The sequence below is a fragment of the Oryza sativa genome, chromosome 9 (assembly GCF_034140825.1).
Source record: "Oryza sativa Japonica Group chromosome 9, ASM3414082v1".
In the NCBI taxonomy this organism is placed as follows: Eukaryota; Viridiplantae; Streptophyta; class Magnoliopsida; order Poales; family Poaceae; genus Oryza; species Oryza sativa.
The window spans coordinates 25,418,330-25,438,568 of record NC_089043.1 but is presented as its reverse complement, the minus strand read 5'-3'; the positions used below and the strand labels follow the sequence as shown (position 1 = coordinate 25,438,568).

General features: G+C 44.8%; 4 protein-coding genes and 1 long non-coding RNA gene across 5 annotated transcripts; 3 read left to right on the top strand and 2 right to left on the bottom strand.

Moving 5' to 3' along the window:
- Window positions 1–1,950: 1,950 nt before the first annotated feature.
- On the bottom strand, window positions 1,951–2,967 carry LOC107278873 (cytochrome P450 CYP94D108-like). Its single transcript, XM_015755752.1, has 2 exons — window positions 2,287–2,967; window positions 1,951–1,983 (listed from the first exon to the last, which is right to left on the bottom strand). Exons 1-2 carry the CDS (start codon window positions 2,965–2,967, stop codon window positions 1,951–1,953), a joined length of 714 nt encoding a protein of 237 aa, XP_015611238.1.
- A 1,078-nt stretch (window positions 2,968–4,045) lies between these two features.
- LOC4347687 (uncharacterized) lies at window positions 4,046–8,265 on the bottom strand. Its single transcript, XM_015756993.3, has 6 exons — window positions 7,922–8,265; window positions 5,965–6,164; window positions 5,242–5,382; window positions 5,093–5,173; window positions 4,480–4,604; window positions 4,046–4,405 (listed from the first exon to the last, which is right to left on the bottom strand). Exons 1-6 carry the CDS (start codon window positions 8,142–8,144, stop codon window positions 4,357–4,359), a joined length of 819 nt encoding a protein of 272 aa, XP_015612479.1. The 5' UTR covers window positions 8,145–8,265; the 3' UTR covers window positions 4,046–4,356.
- A 1,963-nt stretch (window positions 8,266–10,228) lies between these two features.
- Window positions 10,229–12,805, top strand: LOC4347686 (seipin-2). The gene is made up of 2 exons (XM_015795828.3): window positions 10,229–11,240; window positions 12,298–12,805. Exons 1-2 carry the CDS (start codon window positions 10,314–10,316, stop codon window positions 12,742–12,744), a joined length of 1,374 nt encoding a protein of 457 aa, XP_015651314.1. The 5' UTR covers window positions 10,229–10,313; the 3' UTR covers window positions 12,745–12,805.
- Window positions 12,806–13,795: 990 nt separating this feature from the next.
- Window positions 13,796–14,610, top strand: LOC136351778 (uncharacterized). Its single transcript, XR_010734982.1, has 2 exons — window positions 13,796–13,990; window positions 14,113–14,610. It is a non-coding gene; the product is annotated as an uncharacterized lncRNA (long non-coding RNA).
- Window positions 14,611–15,884: 1,274 nt separating this feature from the next.
- LOC4347685 (endoglucanase 24-like) lies at window positions 15,885–20,113 on the top strand. Its single transcript, NM_001403932.1, has 6 exons — window positions 15,885–16,228; window positions 16,885–17,168; window positions 17,963–18,400; window positions 18,549–18,696; window positions 18,882–19,048; window positions 19,338–20,113. The coding sequence occupies exons 1-6, from the start codon at window positions 16,009–16,011 to the stop codon at window positions 19,665–19,667; spliced, it is 1,587 nt and encodes a 528-aa protein (NP_001390861.1). The 5' UTR covers window positions 15,885–16,008; the 3' UTR covers window positions 19,668–20,113.
- Window positions 20,114–20,239: the final 126 nt, after the last annotated feature.

The following is a 20,239-nucleotide window of genomic DNA, read 5'->3' as shown; positions in this document are numbered from 1 at the left end:
TCACAGGGGAGCTCGACCCTCGACACTCGCTGGATCCATCCACGTAGTTGGGTTGGGTTTGATCCCCCGTGACAGAGTAACTGCTGACTCTACCACGATCCCGTTGCCCGTGTCACCTCGGGCCACTAGACCGTTTCGCCATCACCTTGCCACCCTCTCATGCGCCAACTTCCTCCCTCTTTGCCATGGTGGCCACCATCCCGCTCCACCTCCGCTGGCGTATCGACCTCGTCCACTGCCTTTGTGGCTTTGTGCCCACAACCAGCTCTGGTACCGTCACTGCCCACGCCATCATCGCCCTGGAATCTCCTACACCTCCTCCGTCGGCGCTCCAGCCCCGCTCCCTGCTCCCCACCCCCCGTAGACGGACTAAGGGGAAGAGAAAGGGGAGAGAAAGAGAGAGGGAAAGGGGAGAGAGAGAGAGAGGGAGGAGGAAGAAGGGAAGGAGAAACAGATGATGACATGTGGATCTCACATGACGTCACGTTAGCAAAAACCACCCCTCAAAAACGTCTAAAAATTAAATTGCACCGTTTAATAGTTGGGGGGGTCGTGAGTATTGTGCGGTTCAAAGATACGATTCAGACTCAGCAACTAGTCAAGGAGAACGATGGGCCCATTGCGTAAACGGCAATCGGGCTCGGATTCACGGTAGTACGTACTGTAACCTTTTTTAGTTGCAACAACTATTCCGAGTTGGATTTTTTTTTGCACGAATATTCCGAGTTGAATATGGCAGCACGCGTTATAAATTTGCCCTAGGCGGAGGTATCGCAACAAAATCTGCCTGGAAGGAAGGAATAGTACGCAGGGACGCAGAAAGAAGACAATCGATTGATACATGCAAAACCATCATATCCATTCATCAGCAATTCAGTTCAGAGGCATCGATCACCATGAGCAACAGCGGCAGCGGCACTAGCAACATCAAGGATGAGATCGACGCGGCGTTCGCGGCGGGAGCAATGCCGCCGGAGTGGCGGCCGAGGCTGCTGGCGTCGCAGCGACTGGGCGAGGGCGACGTCGACAGGATCGCGGCGGCCATCGCCGAGGTTCACGCGACCTACCAATACGTCGGGTCGACCAAGGGGAACATCGGTTATGTGGCGTTTTTGTTCGTCCTCGGTGTGCTGTTCTTATGCGTGGCTGGCCTTTTCTTCCGCGAAAACAACTACTTGAATGGAGCGTTAGCCGTGCTTGTGGCCGTGGCCTTCATAGTGATCATTCCTATGATAATCTTGCTTTATGAGTTCCATCGATGGAGGGCCAATATGCTAATGGCGCAAACACGAACTGTCCTCGAGCGCTTTCTGCTTCCACCTGTTTAACTGAACTCCATCCGTCCTATAAAAAACGAATATAGAACCAAATATGACATTGCAGTACTATAAATTTAAGATGTGTCATATCGGTACTAGGTTGTTTTCTATGGGGACAGAGAGAGTACTGCTCTAGCTTACTCTATTATATGATGATGATGGTCTTTTTCCATCTTTTCATGTAAAAGAAAAAATAAACTGTGAGATTATTTGGATTGAAGCTAATTTTTATATCGACAAATGTTTGGTATGCTACTAGTTTTTTTCCTATAGTAATTGGAAATTCTATGCTACCAAAACTTGGTAGCGCCAACAGTTGCAAGGTAATTTTGTTAGGCCAAAAATTTTGAACCTAACAAACCCTTACCTCTTTTTTACCTCTCTTACCATTAGACTTTCTCCATGATTGCTCGTCTTAAGTCCAACATGCATTCGAGGATGCACTGGTTTGGGCCTATTTGACCTAATATTTAGCCATGGAAGCCTCGATAATTAGTACGAAAATGCAAGAGGTAAAGCGCTGATTGCCATCACTAGAGGAGAGGGGAAGGGGACATATGGTGGTACGCATGGATGTGGGACCTGTGGGTACGGGGCAAGGGGTAAACACCAATGGAGTGTTCCATGCAAGCTAAAGGAGTGCGGCGGCCTTGACATTCAGAATCTAGAATTACAGAGCAAGTGTTTGCTAAGAAAACGGTTATTTAGGTTATGTCATGAAGGAGGAGTATGGCAAGATCTTCTACTGAAAAAATTATGCCCACGGGCTCACTTGTCAATCTCTCTTTCTCTGGCTCGCCGGCATCTCTCTTTCTCTGGCTCGCCGGCTGGAACACGCCGTCCTCGCCGAGCCACCGCTCCGGCCTGTACTCCAAGCAGTCCTCGCTCGATGGCGTATGCGCTGTACGTCACGGACCAACCGGCGCGGACGAGCGTGCCGTCGGGGAGTGTGTCGTCCGCCGCGCACGACTGACGCCGGCGGGTACAACCGCATCGACTCCGTGAGTGCGGCATGGAGGTAGTGCATCTCCCAGAGCGCATCGAACCGAAACGGCTCGCCGAGGCGTGTGTCGGTCGGCTTCCTCACCGCGCGGACCTCGTCGGCGATGCGCGCCACGACGTCCGGCCGGGACGACAAGAGACAGAAGAACCAGCTCAGCCCCGACGCCGTCGTGTCACGGCCGACGATGAGGAAGCTGAGGACGATGTCGCGGAGGACCTCGTCACTGTGCTCGTCACTCGCCACAAACCTCGACAGGACGTCGTCTCTGTCTTGCACGGACGCGCTCTGGCGCCGGGCGCGGACGATGTCCATGGCGAAGGTGTGGACGTCGGCGATGGCCTTCCTCAGACGGCGTATGGTGCCGACGTTGAGCCACTTCTTGATCTTCCAGGAGACCTCGATGAGATCAAAGAAGCGTCCGACGACAAGGTTCTGCGCCTCGCCGAAGGAGTGCATGAAATCCGACCTGGCATCCTCCATGACCCCGCCGTCGGCGAGGCAGGGCAGGTCGTGCCCGAACGCCACCATACAGATGGTATGAAACCCGAATCGCTGGAGCACGTCCTGCAAGTCGAGGACGTCAACATCATCGCTATCGCTCGTCGACGGCGACTTTGACATCACCATCAACTGGTCCGGCGGCATTCACCACCCCTCCGCGGCACCCTCGATTTGAGGCACGCGCCACCGTATCCCTGCCGGGCCAGTCGCCATTGCGCCGCCGCCGAGCTCCCTGAGAGCTCGGTGCCACCGTGCATCGCCATGCCGTGCGCCGGGATGCCGCCGTGCGTCGTCGCCGTCGGCGGTGAACCCCGGCGATGCGCCGCCGCCCCGCCGTGGCCGAGCCGTCCCGGCTCGAGCCGGCAGCGTTGGCTGCGCGCGTCACGCGTCTGCTCGGCTCAGTACTAAGCGCGAGGAAGAAAAAGGGGAAAAGAGAAGAGAGAGAGCAGGTGCATTTTGGTACTTACATAACTCTTTCTCTCTCCATTTTGACTGGAAATAATAAAATAATAGGAGGAGTGTCCACTTTTTTACAGTGTCCACGAAAAGATTCACGATCTTCGGATGTCTCATAGCAAAAACCGTAATTTTTTGGTGCCCTATAGTAAATTTTGCCTTGTTGGATAGATAACTCCTTTTCTGATAAGTTGTCTGTAGAATACCGCTACAGAGCGTTCCTGCGGAAGCAAAGAAGGTAAACCTTTAACAATGGGGACCAAATAATGCAAGCGTGTTTGATGAAACTTAATCCCAGTCAGCTTTTCAAAATGAACTGGCAAGACACAAGCAGGGTCGTCGTCAACTTTTCTTTTCGCTAGTTCTCAGGCCCGGCCGTATTCTGGTTTGGTCAACAAACAAAAGGATTTGCACACGAAACTGATGTGAGATGCAAGCTACTAAGCATGAGGCAACTGATAAACTCCCTAAATTCAACCAGATAACGTAGCGTATGCACATAACCAGTCAGTAAACCAGTGCGTACAATATGTTGAGTGGACTAGCACGGGGCGGCTTTGACGATCCCCACATGTTCAATGTAACACGACTAGGCGATCTTTATGAAACTTCTCTGCAAACAAAAATTCGTACCACAAGAATCGCTCTGTAGCTTTGCCCGGTAAGCAATATAGTTCCTACTACAAAATTGTTGTAATTAAAAATGGGGCCTGAAGACCATGGCTCATTTTACCAGGACTGGAATACCACATTGCAAACACGAACATAATCAAAAGACACCATCATCAGTTCACACGCCAACTTCCCATTGTAAAATCACGACAACCATGTACCCAGAAGCTAAATTGAACCAAAGTATCAGCACATTCGCAACTATAAACAGTCATTCAACGACCTATGTTTAAGAAGACTCTAGTGCACTTGTCATTAATAGTTATACCTCAAAATATCAAGTAAAAAAAAGGCTCCGGTCTCGGTCTTGGTAAGAGACACAGAAGGTCGGACACTAGAACATAACTGTTATTCAGAGTACATAAAAATGGGTGAAGCTGGAAGCTTTGTATCCTTCTACAGTTCTTACACCACCCCAGATGGAAGCCGTAGCACCAGCTGCCCACCGACCAAACTGCACCCAGCAAACATGCATTAGATGAAGTTCACAATCAAATTAAATAGTTAAACTAGTGACCCTAAATGTACCTCTTCACATAGTAGTAGCAGAAATCAGCAAGGATGAATGTCTGCACGATTTCCGACAGAAGCACCATAGATGGCCACAAGCCATAGCCCAGAGCAGTCAACAATCGACCACGAGTATCCAATACCTGCAGGATGAATTTGTTGTCTTTAAATTAACATAAATTCCATGCATATATAAAGTGTCAAATTCAACATTGTGGATAGTTTTTTGTTTCTGAAAACCCATGAGTAACAACTATTGAATGAACAAGTACAGAAATTTCCCCAAGATGTCCTTAACCATTAAAAAAAGAGCTTTTAAGATGATGCAATTATACTAGAAAAAACAAATCAAGGTAAACAAGGAAGCATCATGACCAGGTTGTTCATTGATGATACCTCTAAAGTACATGAGTTGAGAAAACTAACATAATAAGGTCATTTATCAAAGTAGAACGGCTACCATAAAACAGACAAGAAATGCCAAACCTCAAAAAAAAAACATTATTGTAAATTAAGTGTTGGGATTCTGTGCGCTGGGTATGGTACAGAAGAAACAAAGAAAGTAATGACAAAATCAATAAACAGGGGAACACATATAAAAGTAAGCTTGGGGTTTGTTTAGAAGACGAACCTGAAGAACCCAGTGTGCACAGCTAAGAAACCTTGCAACTCCCAATGCAAACACATAGTGTGCTGTGAACGGCTCAACAATCTGCAAAAGATGGAAAACATGTTCAGGAAACTTCGCCCCTGCAGTCAAGGAAAATGCATGCTATTTACCTTTGTGTTTTGCATCAAACGCAGCTGTGGTAGAACTGAGACAGCTTCCAAGTAAACACAAAATGCCCAGCTGATACGGTTCACAATGTTATGAGATGTTGAAGGATGAATAAGCAGTGCTAGCACAGCACAAGGTACCACCTTCAAAAAAGTAATAAATAAAAGAACCCGATAAGTAAGCATCCATTTTAACTAAGAGATTTATGAGCATTACAGCTGACTTCACAAGCAAAACAGTTTGGCACACATTATGGGTTCAGCATTTTCAGTGAGTAATAAATAAAGTGATAACACTTCTACAGACCCATTACTGACTGATATCTACAAGGTTTCACATAAGTACATCACGTCTTCAGCAGTTTATGCGGCACAAGACAACCAGAGTGATACTTCCTCTTAACGTTTGTATTTTGTTGAGTCGTCAGAATGCGAAACAACAACTACTTATAGATAAATACTTAATGAGCCAATAACTACAACAAAATCAAAGTGCCAGTTAGTTTGGTAAACTCACCACATAACTCACATATCAGAAATCCTGAGAAATAGAGCTATCATTATCTAGAAAAAGCAAAAACGAAATGGTGATCTAGAAACTTATGAGAAGTTTCGTATTAGTCTGTCAAACTACAATATAATTTTGTAAGACCATCACCCCGGCCAGATTATGCTTATCAACCTAAACATGTATGTTATATGTAATAGAAGTTCAGTGGTTCTTACCACATAGTACAATGCAAAATTGTCCTTGTCCACCATATAAGTTGGTCTCAATTTGAACCGGATCATGTAGATTACAAAAAGTGTAGCTGCAAGTGTAGCAGTATCTAGCACAGTATGGATGTCATACTCCATAACGAAGCTGCAGTATAGTCTAACAGCTAGAAACAACGCAGTTAAATCCTGAGACTTGAGGGATAGTCCTGCAAGAGATACGATCATAACCGAGCTTTTAATATTCTTAGTTATCCGTGCATTAATACAGAAAAAATAAATCACATAATCATGGAATGAAATCATAAAGAAGCTATAACAAACATATGCTTCTCTGTATCGTCGAGCATACAGTGGCATGCAACTCATTAGTCACTTCTCTTGTTCAAAACAAAACTATGAAACAGTACTTTGGGTTGCAACCTATTGCAACCAAGAAATGAATGGAAACATTCTGCTCCAGAAACCTTGCCCAAATATAGAAATAGCTGGTTTCTCTAATAAAAGAATGGTGACATACTACTCCCTCCATTTCCAAATGTTTGATGTTGGTTAGTTCAATTTTGAGCTCCAACGTCAAACAAAAAGAAAAGGAGGAAGTACTATTCTATTCCAGCCAAAGCACAAAATATTGCTCCAAACAAACCAACTCAATCTTACAGTAATCAAAACAAAACTATACATCTATCTCTAAATGACTTTACCCACAACCAGTTTCTAAAACAGGACAGGACAGGGCATCAATGTTATCTGATCGCTGATCGATCCTGATCGCCAAGGGACTGATCAGGATGATTAATCGTCGATCAGCCTCGATTAATCGACCTGATCAGTACTATGTATACCAGTACTAATAAAACAATCATAGTACTAATAATTGATGGCAAGATAGTCACTTACTTGCCCTAGTATAAAGCAATCACAATATAAAGCAACCAGCAGTAGTAGCACATATTCACATGTACTAAACCCTAAGACGTTTTCAAAAAGTGATCAATAGGTGCTCTGATCGGACGATTAATCGTGCCTGATCAACGATTAATTGGACAATCAGATTTCTGATCGAACTGATCGAATGAATGTCCCTGATCGGAGTCAGGGGACCGATCAGGATGATTAATCATGATTAATCGGATGATCAGATAGCACTGAGGGCATAATCATGGAATGAAATCATAAAGAAATTTAAAAAAAAATATGCTTATATGTATCGGTAATGATTCACACATTCAGTGGCATATGCTACTCATTGCAAAATGGTACCTGGGTTTGCAACCCGTTGCAACCAGAAATGAATGTAAAAATTCTGTTCCAGAAACCTTGCACAAATATAGGAATAGGTATAGCTGGTTTCTCTAAATGACTATACCTACATTCTGTTTCTAAAACAGGACAGGGTAAACAATACACCGGGTTCCTTGGTTAATTCTCAACAAACTGCACCATCCTCCGCAAGAGGACTATATAGCTTATTACCCAGCCATGTGAAAGCATCGTGCAGCCAAATCTCCTAATGAATTAATCAACTATCACTGCTTCATAAGATGGCACAACCTGCAGATCAGCAATTAACTATTTCTCCCGTACCCAAAACCCTATAACATCACAGTGATACGTGTATCTCCCGCTCCATACAAATCTGCTCGCGGAAAATCACAACTAAGCGTGAACTGTCAGAAACATTTTCCGACAAAAACAGGAAGGAGCCTCAGAAATCAAACAGATCGAGTGAATTTCAGAACATGCAGAGCCCATCGCCTCCTAGATGTTCGCCTTAGCAAAACCGCCAATTCTCCCAGAAACGACTTCACGGTCGACGAGACGAAACACAAAAATCCACAAACAGATCCTACTCCGGAGCTACGCGGTTGCGGATCCGGCGATCTCGACGGATCGACGCGCGCGCGCACGCGCGCGCGACGGAACTGGCAACACCGTACACGTGAGCCGAGAGGGGGGGGCGAACCGGCGCAGGTCTTCTCCTTGGTGAGCTTGTAGATGAGCACGGCGATGCCGAGCGCGTGCGCGGCCTCCGCGGCGACGAAGAGGTTGTCGTGGTCGTGGACGATGAACCGGATGAAGACGAGCGCGGCCATGCCGGTGACGACGGCCAGGAAGGCCTTCACCTTGGGCGGCTGCCGCCGCACCCACGCCATCACCGCGCCGAGCGGCCGCTTCGCCCCCCTCATCTCCGCCGCCCTCGCCTCGCCTCGCCGCCGATCGGAGAACACGGGGAGGGTTTTTTTCTCCCCTTGTTTTTTTTCTTTTTTTTTTCCTCTCTCGTTTTTTTCCCCCTCGATGCGGTGGCCCGGATAGTGTGCGGGCGCGTGTGCGTTGTTTTGTTTTTGGGATAGATCCGGATGGCTGGCTGGCTGCCCGGCTGTTTGCCGTTTTGGAGTGCGGGGGTTGCAATTAATGGGAGGCCCGTGCCAACGGGGGGAAATTCTTGGCAGAATTCTGCACAAATCTTGGCACTCTACTTCTAGCAGTCACATGTTCCATCGTTTTGTGGTGCAACTTAAAGAAACCTTATCTATAATTTTATTAGTAGCATTTTCTCTACACGTCTTCCGTTTTTTCTATCGGTTCTGGTGATACTAAATTTAGATACATAAATAAAAAAAATTATATCCATGCAAAATGCATATTAACCATGTGTTAGTTTTGTGCCTTTTTTCATAGATAAATAGCTTGTCTTTTTTTAAGTAGGGAAAGATAGACAACACGAGAAGTGTGTATTGTGAGTAACATTTATATTGTTATAAACGAACAATTTAAATTGTGTTATGGTCTTGTCTAGCTTGTGTAGAAGATATAATAATTGTTTGTTGACTAAATACTCGTCTATATGCTTTTGTAGTGCTGGGTGCTGGAGTTGGTCGGTCTTTGTAGTGGTGTTTGAATTCTCGTAACTACTACAAAATTCCAAGACATGTAAGTAGTGTCTCTGTTTTATTGTTTGATAGATTTTGTATTCTACCTTGTTTTGAGAAAAAAAACCTACATATAACGATGTTTGCAGGCATTTCTATTTATGTAGTGTCATCATTACTAAAGTTCACATATTAATGAATTGTTGCAGTTTAGACTTTAGAGTTGTGTCGTGTTCTTTTTATCACGATGCTCGTAATATTCATAAAACGGTTAAATGACACAAGGAAAAAAGTTAGTATCTATAACATGTTCATCAACTCATCTTGTATATGGCATGCCTTTTATATTTGCAAATTAGTAAATGGCTAATTTTGTATAGGGCATACCTCCTCCCTCTATAAACTCTCATGTAATTAAACCTCTCATGTTAATATATTTACAGTATGAGCCTCTTCTACTATTTTCCCGTAAAAGAAAATAATAAATGACTATTTACTTGCATCCCAACCAGATGTTACATATGAAAGTCATTGCTGCAAAGCTAATTGAAGCAGATATTACTACCATCGGAATAGTGGTTAGGCTCCTCAGACTTCGAAGTCACAATCTTATTATTAACATGTGGATCCATATTTTGTTGAGCCCACATATATTAAATAAAAATATCACGTCACTTCAAGTGCACATGATCATGGACCGTAAGTGCTTATTCACTTCACCATCATTTTTATATTTACCAGGTTTTACTGTTATCAAATTTTAAGAAAGTAGCAATCTAAACATGTCTTAAATATTATACCAAACCATAATAGGTTAATTTTTGTTGTATTTAATGAACACACCCTAAGAACCCACGGTCCTCAATTGGCTACTTCCTCCGTTTCACAATAAGTCATTCTAGCATTTCTCATATTTATATTGATGTTAATTAATCTAGACATTCATTAATATCAATATAAATGTGGAAAATGCTAGAATAACTTACAGTGTGAAAGAAACGGAGGGAGTAGTTGGCTTCATCGCACAAGGCGTCCAGGCGATGAAGCCCGCTAACGTCGTTTGCAATATTGGGCCAGGCCCAAAACGCAACAAGCACGGAGTGGACGGGCTCCTTGTGTAGTAGGCCAACACCTTGGGCTCCTTACACGAGGAACGGCTGGCCCAGCGAAGGTACGGGTTGCGTTAGCGTGGCAACAAACACAACACCGGACGTGGCCACGTGGGAGGATTCATGGATCATCACGAATAACCCCCCTCCATCCTCCCGAAAATTACAGATAGCACCATGCGGTTGAATTTCGTCCAAAAATTCCTGTCTTGTTATACTACCTGAAGAAATAGATGCTAAGAACAAGGGTGTAACTGAAAAATACCCCGCCCATCGTCTCTCTCTTCTCCCACCGTTCACAATTCCTCTTCCCCTTCCCACGGAATCCTCTTCCTCCCCATGCTCCGACGACGACCATCCCTCCGATTCCCCGGCCATGGAAGCAGACGAGCCGGCCGCCGCCGCCGCCTCCACCTCCCTCGACTCCGACGACTCCTTCTTCGACGCCCTCGACTCCCTCCCTTCCCCACCCTCTCCTCCTCACACCCCTTCCTCCTCCACCCTCCGCCGCCGCCGCCCGCGCCGCGGATGGAGTCTGAAGCAGCACGAGGACGACACCGCCGCATCACCTACGTTCTCTGATTCATCCACCATCACCGTCGTCGACGAGGCCGTCAAGCCCGACTCCGAGGAGACAAGCTCACACCGTCCTCCCCCGCCTCCCGAGGAGGAAGACGAGGAGGATGCGGCGGAGGCGGCGGTGGAGGGGGAGGTGGAGGGGGAGGTGGAGGCGAGGGACGCGAAGCTAAATCCGGCACCGGCACCGGCACCGACGCCGACGCCTCCGCCGCCGGGCATTCTCGAGTCCCTCGCCATGCTCGTCATCAAGGCGGTGGTGTTCCAAGTCAGCGCGCTCATCAGCTGCCTCACGTTCCCGATTCGGCTGCTGCAATGGTGGTTCCTCCTCGTGACGGACCCTCTCGGATTGGTGCGGCGAGCGAGGGGGTGGGCGCTCGAGGTGGCTGGGCACGCCACGGGCGCCGCGGCCGCGCGTCTCGGCGGCGGGGAAGGGGTGGGGCGCATGGTGGCGAGGCTGGCGTGGGGGTCGCTCTGGGCGGTGTACGTCTGCGTTGTTCTGTGCTCGATTCTGGTTATGGCGTTCCTCGGAGGAGGGCTCTTGGTGGGGAAAGTTGTGGAGGAGCCCATTCAGGTTACTGAGACCCTGAATTTTGATTACACCAAACCGAGCCCCGTGGCATTTGTTCCTGTACAGCGGTTGGTGCCGCCGAATCAGCGGATGCAGCTCGAGGTGTTCCTGACGCTGCCTGAATCGGATTACAACCGGAGGCTTGGAGTTTTCCAGGTACATTTTGCTGTTTGTCCTTGTCAGATTGATTTTGCATTGGTCATTCCTTTGATAAAAGGGAAAATGATATTCGATTGAAGCAGTGTCGAGTAAATGTTGTTAGAAACCCATATTAACATTCTAAACTGTAAAAATTTATGACATAGTCCCTGAGCATACTTCACAAATGAGAAGATACCAACTGTTAACTCAGTTGTGCACTGAGATGTTATATAATTTGAAGATTTGAAATGTTTAGTGAAAAGTTAGCAGGATTAAAAGGCTTATGTGTTGTTCTGTAGAATCGGTTCTCAACAGGGGACATTATGTTTTGAGTTTTCACTATTTCACTCAGCCGTAGTTTTCTTATGACAACCTAAATATTTTTAGGAACACAAAAGGACATCTATAAAGCATGATAGTTATACTGTTTTTTCCCTCAACTTATTACTGTATCAATTTAAGACATGCCAATAGAAATTTTTTTTTGAGAGACCAATAGCAAAACAAATTATACACTAGAAAAGATACAATCTTACTTCTAATATAATATGGGTCTCAAAGGAATCTGGTGGACATGTGACACCTACTCTAAAATGTTGATATCTAACACAAAAAAAACTTTGCCATACAGATGAATCTTGAGCATGATAGGTGTGGTGCATGTGGTGTCACTGCGTTATGCTGCAAATGCTAATTGTTGGGTAATTGAGTGAGCTTTATGCAGACATGTGTTACACTAGCAACATGGCTAATAAGGCATTGATAGAGGAAACTTTTCTGTCCATAAGGTTGCGTAGCGGGACAATATGGTTATCAATGAGAGAGTTATGTTAACTTTCATTCTGTAGCTCAAAGGTCCAATATCATGACGGAACATATAATTTCCCTGCTGTAGCGTGTCAAGGGAGCATATACCCAGTTTAAGTTTTCTTTAATTATTTTGAGTTGAGATATTATAAATGTTTCATACGCATACTTTTTGGTCTTTCATATTAGATACCCTTTTTTTAGTAACATCGTGTTTAGCATGTCTCTATTTTCAATCTGATTTCCCTTCTTTCATTGAGTTTAGGTAAGAGCAGAATTTCTATCAGCAGACGGCAAAGTGATCTCTACCTCAAGTCAACCATGCATGCTAAAGTTTAAGAGTGCCCATATGCACTTCATAGAAACTTTTCTGCGAAGCGTGTCTCTTTTGTCTGGCTATTCCTCAGAATCTCAGGTCATAAGACTAAAAATGAGGGGCATTACAGAGGCTTCAGAACCAGTAATGGGAATAAGGATAATTCTTGAACAACGAGCTGAATTTAGTCCTGGTGCAGGCATCCCAGAGATCTATGCCGCATCACTAAAGCTTGAGGCAGAACTACCTCTGCTCAAGAGAATACTCTGGAACTGGAGATGGACCCTTTTTGTCTGGAGTAGCATGGGGTTCTTTGTTTTTGAATTATTGCTGGCCCTTATTTGCTGTAGACCCTGTATATTTCCCAGGAGTGGACATAACGCTGCAACTCCTTAGGCTAGCTCATGTAATGTACACTTCAAAATAAATGCAAAAGGGATGTTAATGTTGCACGGTATACAGCTATCGCAGTGATGCTTCTTTATTTGATTTTGACATCTGGTGGTTGCATAACAAAAGGTGCATGTTAGGCTTGATGACTAACGCTTTACTCCACACTTATTATCAGGTACGCTGTTAACTAATCAAATGTGTCCATTCATTCATGCTGAGATCATTGTATGGTTAGACTAAATTTTCACACAAGACCTTATATGTTTCTTTCTGTTGAAAACGAAGAGTACATAAAGACCTACTTTCTTAATATCCGTGTATCGAGGGAGATAAGATGTACTTCTGCACATCCTGGTTGTTGTGATATCCTGACTCTAGGATGGGAGAAAAAGAAGGGGGTGGATCCCATTGCATCCGTTAATAAATTTCTGTGGCACCAATGCAGCATTGTTTTTTGTTTACCTTACAGACATTTTAACGCATTGTGCAGAGCCCTAAAAAATGTGTTGGCGCAACATTTTCTTTTATTTACATTGCAGCTGTTATTTTACTGCATTGCACACTATTACTCTGATGTTGATGACTCCAGAAGGTTATAATATACACACTCAATGAAAATAAGCCATTCGATTGGATATCCCTATATTTGTGCTCATCTATCTCTCTGTTGTACTGTATCTAAACTGAAATGTTTTTTATTGCAGGATTTTGGAGATCAAACAACTGTGGATATGTAAAAGTTATTTTTTTGCAGATCAATTGGTCCAGTAATAGGATATCATTTCTAGGTGATGCTTTTATCGGGGGTGCTTATGCAGTTCTGACCCTTTCAGCTTCTATTTTACATCATGCATTTTAGTTTAATTACACTTTGTATAGTAATATGCTAAAACACCCTTCCTTTCGACCTGACCATCGGATGAACTGTTTTACTACAGATCAACCATACGATGTCACATGCTAATATTCCTATTTTCCTACTTCTCAATTGAATGCCGACTGTTAATATTTGGATTATTTTCTCACATTGTTATTCATGTACTAGTAGTTCTTAGCTGGGTTATGGTTTTCTGGTTGCAGATTGTGGCTGAGCATTTGAGCAACTGATGCATAAATGTGTACGGATTAATCATAATGCCCTGGATCCAAGCTTGACATGCTATCCTTCTTGTTAATACGGAATGCATTTATCAACATTGTTGGTTTGGTCTTCTTTATCTAGCATCACTCTGCGTGCAACAGCCACAAGGTCAGTTATCACTGTCCTATTGATCCCTTTTATCTGCGTCATCAAGAACAACGAATACTACATCCCAGTCTGTTTCTGTTCAAGTTGTATTGCTATTGCAATGATTGTTTTGCACTGTGCAGGGGAAATGGGCACGGCAATATTGCATCATAAGACGGTGCTCATGGTCTTGTCGCCAGCGTCAGTGCCAACAAGAAGCAGATACGGTGGTTGCATGTACTATAATTGTGTATGGATCCAGATTATCTATTATCAGTTTCAGAACCGTGCCAAGATAATGAGCAAAGTCCCCAGATTTGTTACAAAGGCAAATGGGCCATGGACTAATCATGGTTTGCAAAGCTCCTGGTGTGAGCTGTGCTCAACTGCTGTCACTACTCACTAACTAACTCATCACCAGTATTCTGGTCGAGATGACCGTCAATATGATGCTTACGCTAAGGTGTGCTTGGATTGAGATTCCTGCCCTTCTTGCCTTGGTGTTTTTTAGCAATTTGTTTTTCTTCTCTATGCAGCATGAACGCCAAATGGTGAATAATGCTTTCTCCAGTGCTTATGACATTGTTAATACTTTAGTTACCACTAGCCTTTGCTTAATATTAGTAGTATTATCTTTGGCATCCGCTTGAGTAAAACGTTATATGATGCTTTATATCAACGCTTTAAAAAGGGGCCGAGCTCTCCGTCATCAAAAGATTCCGACTGCGGGACACCTGGAGATCCCCAAATTCTTTGGGATCGTCTCTGGTCTTACCCAAAAATCGCATGCACATCGTTATCCACACCAATTGCGCAAATAATTCTAACTCCAGAAATTCCTTTGGGTAGTCACCAGCTGCGTTTTAATCAATCATTATCGCCAGTTCATTGCTTAGCATGCAATATTTGGGTTGGACGGCCCATGCGTGTATGATTACACCACCAGGTGTACCAATTTATCGTACTCAGTGGTCACGCCATTAAGCAACGTCGTCACAACTATCAGACGTGTGTACTCTAGATATTACATTAAACAAAATTTGTCAAATAAAGAGTTAAATTCTTCGACTCCTCATACTCTTGGCGACTAGGGCATGAAATGATAATTATACGAGTATACAAATGACGAATTAAGTATTTGTAAAATAGGAAAAAAATAAAATACTTATATAAGAAATTCACATATAGAAGCTTTTATTATAATATTGTACCGTTTAAGAGTTTAGGGATCGGGATCATGCCCATAATTCATTGCCAATCCATTGCCACAAAATGAACATAGGCTGTGTTTAGATCAAAAGTTTGAATTCAAACCTCAGTTCTTTTCCATCACATTAACCTGTCATACACACAAAACTTTTCAGTCACATCATCTCTAATTTCAATCAAAATCTAAACTTTGCGCTGAACTAAACACAACCATAGAATTGCACGAACATTCTGTCATGAAATGCCAGCTAGTTGTCGTACCGAAAAATATAATCTCACCTTCCACAGAATTGCCAATTTGACGTGAAATGTTTAGATGATCTCTTGCCAGTAGACACTAGCAAAACAAAATATACGGAAATATACCCTATCCCAGTAAGGTGCACAACCACTCGTGTACGTACGTTAAGGTGCAGCACACCTAAATACAGGTCGGACACACACCCTCACAAACGATCCGTCCATCCATCCAGCGCGCGTCGGCCCGTCCATCTCCTGTCCTGTCGGTGCTCTCGACTCCTCACCTCACCCACACACCCCCACGCGCTGAGTCCTCCCCTCTCACTGCCATCCGTGGCCCACCACGCCTCGGCCCCACCCGACAGCGACTCCCAGACTTCCACCTCACCCCTACCCCGACCGTGCACCAACCCCCCCGCGGCCGCACCACACGCGAGTACGCGACGAGCGCCACCACCACCAACCCAGCCGAAAGCCCACGCGAGCCCATCCCCTGCAGTAGAAGAGGAGGCGGCGAGCGAGCGAGACGCCGAGCCGAGCAGCGCCGCGGAGGCGTCGTCGTCTCCGGTGGGTTGCAGGAGGCGAATGCGATGGGGTCCAAGACGAAGGGGTGCTGCGGGTGGCTGATCGTGGCGCTGGTGGCGTCGCTGGTGGCGACGGCGGCGGTGGTGGCCATCATGAAGAAGAAGGTCGGCGGGGGGAGCGGGCGCAAGCTCAAGCCGCTGCCGGTGCCCGGCCCGCCCGGGGCCATCGACTCCAAGTACGGCGACGCGCTCGGGGTGGCGCTCCAGTTCTTCCAGGTCCAGAAGGGTGAGTTGCCACCGCCACCACCACCACCACTCGCTCCACTTCTTCTTCTTGCCCCCGCCGCACGCACTGGTTCGCTGCTGCTCACCACCTCGCCACCGCAATGCTTCTTCCGCAATTCGGCGGATTTCGCGGCGAATGCCCTTTTCTTTCTTGGCGCCCAGCTTGGAAGCTCTTGTGTGTGTGTGTGTGTGTGTTCGTTTAGTATCTCCGCATTTGGGGTGGTAGTTGGAGAGGTTGATACGGTTGTTTCGGGTGATCTGATGGTTTCTGCTTCTGGGTGGTGAAGAATTTCACCAATCGTTACTCAGTAGGAAAGTTGACGAGTCGGTAGATTTCTCACCGATTTCAGTGGCCGTGACCTTATAGTTTTGACTTTTTTTTAGTGTGAATTTTACGCTCTTCTGCAAGAGCAGTTCCTTTCTGTGGTGATTACTATGTCGTTGGCAAATGTGTGCTCGCAGATTTCACTTAAATCTGTTAACCAAACTGTGAATTTAGCTTATTTAGCTATGGATATTGGAGTTTTGGTTGTTCCAGCCACCGATGCAGTGTTTTGGAGGCTGAATGAGCACAATCTCTAACCCTTTTCAGCTTCAGTAGCTCTAAAGAAGTACTTATTTGCTAAATTGTTGGTAATTTCTGTTGGTATTGTGCAGCGGGGAAGCTGGAGAACAACCAGATCCCGTGGAGGGGGGACTCGGCGCTGGATGATGGGAAACCAGCGGGGCTGGATCTTTCCAAGGGAATGTATGATGCTGGTGATCATATCAAGTTTAGTTTCCCGATGGCCTTCACGGCAACGGTGCTCTCGTGGTCCATACTTGAGTATGGAGATCAGATGAGCGCCACGAAGCAGCTGGACCCTGCGCTTGATGCTCTCCGATGGATCACTGATTTCCTCGTCAATGCGCATCCATCTGACAATGTGTTCTACATTCAGGTTAGAGCTGTAGCATAATTCTTTATACTATGTAAAAATTTTGAGTGATCTATGCTTGCTTTAGTTGTGGTTTATTGCGGCCTGGCGGCATTTCAGACTTTCAGTAGAGGGAAAGTTTGGTTGGTAAGAAGCAAGCCAGGTCAGATGTCGTGATCTGGACACCTAATAGTTAGGAGGTACTTCGTTTTCGGCTTGATACGTTTAAATCGGTTTAAATCAACACATTTGTTGCAAGTTCAATGTCCATGCCCTTTCCAGTTTGTCTTTATAGTTGCATTCTTTTCACACTATCAGTATAGACTTCTCCGTATGATATACCCACAATGTTCCAAGGTAGTCCTTTTTTTTCCCTTTGAAATTTGGATGGTAGTCCCATACTTAATTGAGTAAAGTTCAACACATCTCTTAATATGTAGAGTTAGCCCTTGATGGTAGGGGGATGGGTGTTTTTGAAAGTTGAAGATTAGGGGATGCCAGATGTTTTTATGAGTTGAATTTCTGTATGTGTGGAAGTTTTATCACTCAATGCTTGCGTTGACATGTTTAGTCATGCTTACTTGGGTAGGTTGTACAGCACATTCAATACCTGATGAATAGAATACAATGTACATAAGATGATGAAATCAGATATAACTTATAAGCTAGTTTATTGTTCATGTTAATTGCCTTAAGTCCATCTAACAAAGAACACATTATATATTTCTTTGAACAGATCAGTACAATAGATGCAGCAACCTCACCTTGTTGAACGTCTTGATATTAATCAACTAACGTGTATAACTGTTACCTTGTAGGTTGGTGATCCTGATCTAGATCACAACTGCTGGGAAAGGCCGGAGACTATGTCTGAGAAAAGACCACTCACACAGATTAACACAAAGTCTCCTGGATCAGATGTTGCTGCTGAGGCAGCAGCAGCTATGGCATCAGCATCAATTGTTTTCAAATCCAGAGACACTACATATTCTGATTCACTTCTTCAACATGCTCAGAAGTTGTTTACTTTTGCTGATACTTATAAAGGCCTCGCCAGTGACACCTATCCAAAGCTCCAAAACTACTATAATTCTACTGGTTATCAAGACGAACTCCTGTGGGCAGCGAGTTGGCTCTATCATGCTACAGGAGACCAAACATACCTCAGTTATGTGACTGTAGAGAATGGAAAAGCTTTTGCTGATTGGGGAAGGCCAACATGGTTCAGTTGGGATGACAAACTTGCAGGGACACAGGTTTGCAATTTTGCATGAACATTTAAGAAGCAACTTTGTTATTCGGGAACTAGGAATGAAGCTACGCCTTTTATCTTCCTTTAATAACGTTAGTTCACTCTTCAGCCAAAGAATATAACTTTCAATGCATTTTGTCTATTATGTGCAGGTGCTCTTGTCAAGATTAAATTTCTTTGGATCCAAACAGACATCTAATGCTGAAAACATGGGACTCAAAATGTACAGAGACACTGCTGAAGCCGTCATTTGTGGGCTCCTACCAGATTCTCCATCAGCTACTGCCAGTAGGACTGGTGGTATGTTGAAATTCTTCCACTGTTTGATCTTATATTATGGGTCAATACATGGAGAATTTATGCATAGGCTTTTGTTGTTCACTTTTTTTTTACATTAAATAGTATTTTCTGGGGTTAGACAGAATATGTGCAAACTGTATTTTGTTTGCCTGTGATTTAATTATATGATGGTGATTTTTGTGCAGGGGGATTGGTGTGGATAAGTGGATGGAATTCTCTCCAGCATGCCACAAATGCAGCATTCCTTGCTGTTGTTTACAGTGACTACATGCTCACATCGCAAACAGCAGCAGTGCAATGCAGTGGAAAGTACTACAGTCCTACAGATATACGCAATTTTGCTATATCACAGGTGAACTACAGAAAACCTTGCAAGATACTGAAATTCCAGTTTGCCATGTTGAAGTTCAACAAGAAACACCATAAAACATTCCTTGTATTTACATGCCTACCTTTTTTTGTCACGAGCCATCGGCACATTGTGACACACTGCTTGCCTTTGTGGCTTAACTACATTCTATGATAACTTTGGTTGTCATGACTCATGACCTACACACTATTTCTGCTCTGCTGTGTTGGTAGCATCTGACCAGGAAGGTGTTGTGCAGTAAGTTTCTAACATATATTCTGTTGCATGTCAGGCTAATTACATCTTGGGAGACAACCCAATGAAGCTTAGCTACCTGGTTGGATATGGGAGCAGCTACCCACAGCAGGTACACCACAGAGGGGCGTCGATCCCCGCTGATGCAAAGACAGGCTGCAAAGGATTCCAGTATCTTCATTCTACGAGCCCAAACCCAAACGTCGCCATGGGAGCCCTCGTGGGCGGGCCGTTCCAGAATGACACTTTCGTCGACTCTCGGGACAATGCTGTTCAGACAGAGTCAAGCACTTACAACAGCGGCACCCTCGTTGGTCTTCTTTCTGGTCTGGTCACAACTTCCTCTGTGGCGCAGTCGTTCACCTAGAGCTCTCTCAGAGTTTGGGCAATGGCTTTGACCAACCGGGAGGATATACATGTAGCCATGTACAATGAGAGATTTTTGGCGTGACCAAAGGCAATGTGCCATCAGCGAAACGCCTTCACGGTGTTCTTCGTTGTTCATCTTTTGGGTGATGGGTGGTTAGCAGTAGTAGTTCTTGTGCCATAGTGCTATTGTTTATACAAATACTGCTGCGTAGTTGCATCCGGTTTGCTGGTGTACTATCTGATACTACGAGTGTTGTATTTGTAGGACGGATTCCATTTGTTGATTCTAAAATGATCTCTGGTAGCTTGTATTGATGATCTGTAAAATCCCTCCCAAGATGAACATTGCACTGAACATGTGAGATCACATGGGGAGAGGGAAGTATTAATCCAGTTTGTTCAGTATGTTCATACATAAATTGGACATCTTTTCAGTATGGTTCATCATGGCCTATTAATCCATGATTGTTGGCGTGTGGTTTTATAGGGTTACAGGTGATAAAGCAACATGGCCCACAACGAAGCGTAACGAGAAGACATGCTTTGCCTTTGGCTTCTGTGAATGTGTCC

Coding starts and splice junctions, on each gene's coding strand:
- LOC107278873 (XM_015755752.1), bottom strand. CDS start 2,967: ATGCCGCCGGACCAGTTGATGGTGATGTCAAAGTCGCCGTCGACGAGC. Junction 1,984..2,286: donor TGTACCCGCCGGCGTCAGTC/GTGCGCGGCGGA, acceptor CTGTAATTCTAG/ATTCTGAATGTCAAGGCCGC.
- LOC4347687 (XM_015756993.3), bottom strand. CDS start 8,144: ATGAGGGGGGCGAAGCGGCCGCTCGGCGCGGTGATGGCGTGGGTGCGG. Junction 5,174..5,241: donor GTTTGATGCAAAACACAAAG/GTAAATAGCATG, acceptor CATCTTTTGCAG/ATTGTTGAGCCGTTCACAGC. Junction 4,605..5,092: donor GTGCACACTGGGTTCTTCAG/GTTCGTCTTCTA, acceptor TTCATCCTGCAG/GTATTGGATACTCGTGGTCG.
- LOC4347686 (XM_015795828.3), top strand. CDS start 10,314: ATGGAAGCAGACGAGCCGGCCGCCGCCGCCGCCTCCACCTCCCTCGAC. Junction 11,241..12,297: donor GGAGGCTTGGAGTTTTCCAG/GTACATTTTGCT, acceptor CATTGAGTTTAG/GTAAGAGCAGAATTTCTATC.
- LOC4347685 (NM_001403932.1), top strand. CDS start 16,009: ATGGGGTCCAAGACGAAGGGGTGCTGCGGGTGGCTGATCGTGGCGCTG. Junction 17,169..17,962: donor ACAATGTGTTCTACATTCAG/GTTAGAGCTGTA, acceptor GTTACCTTGTAG/GTTGGTGATCCTGATCTAGA. Junction 18,401..18,548: donor ACAAACTTGCAGGGACACAG/GTTTGCAATTTT, acceptor TATTATGTGCAG/GTGCTCTTGTCAAGATTAAA.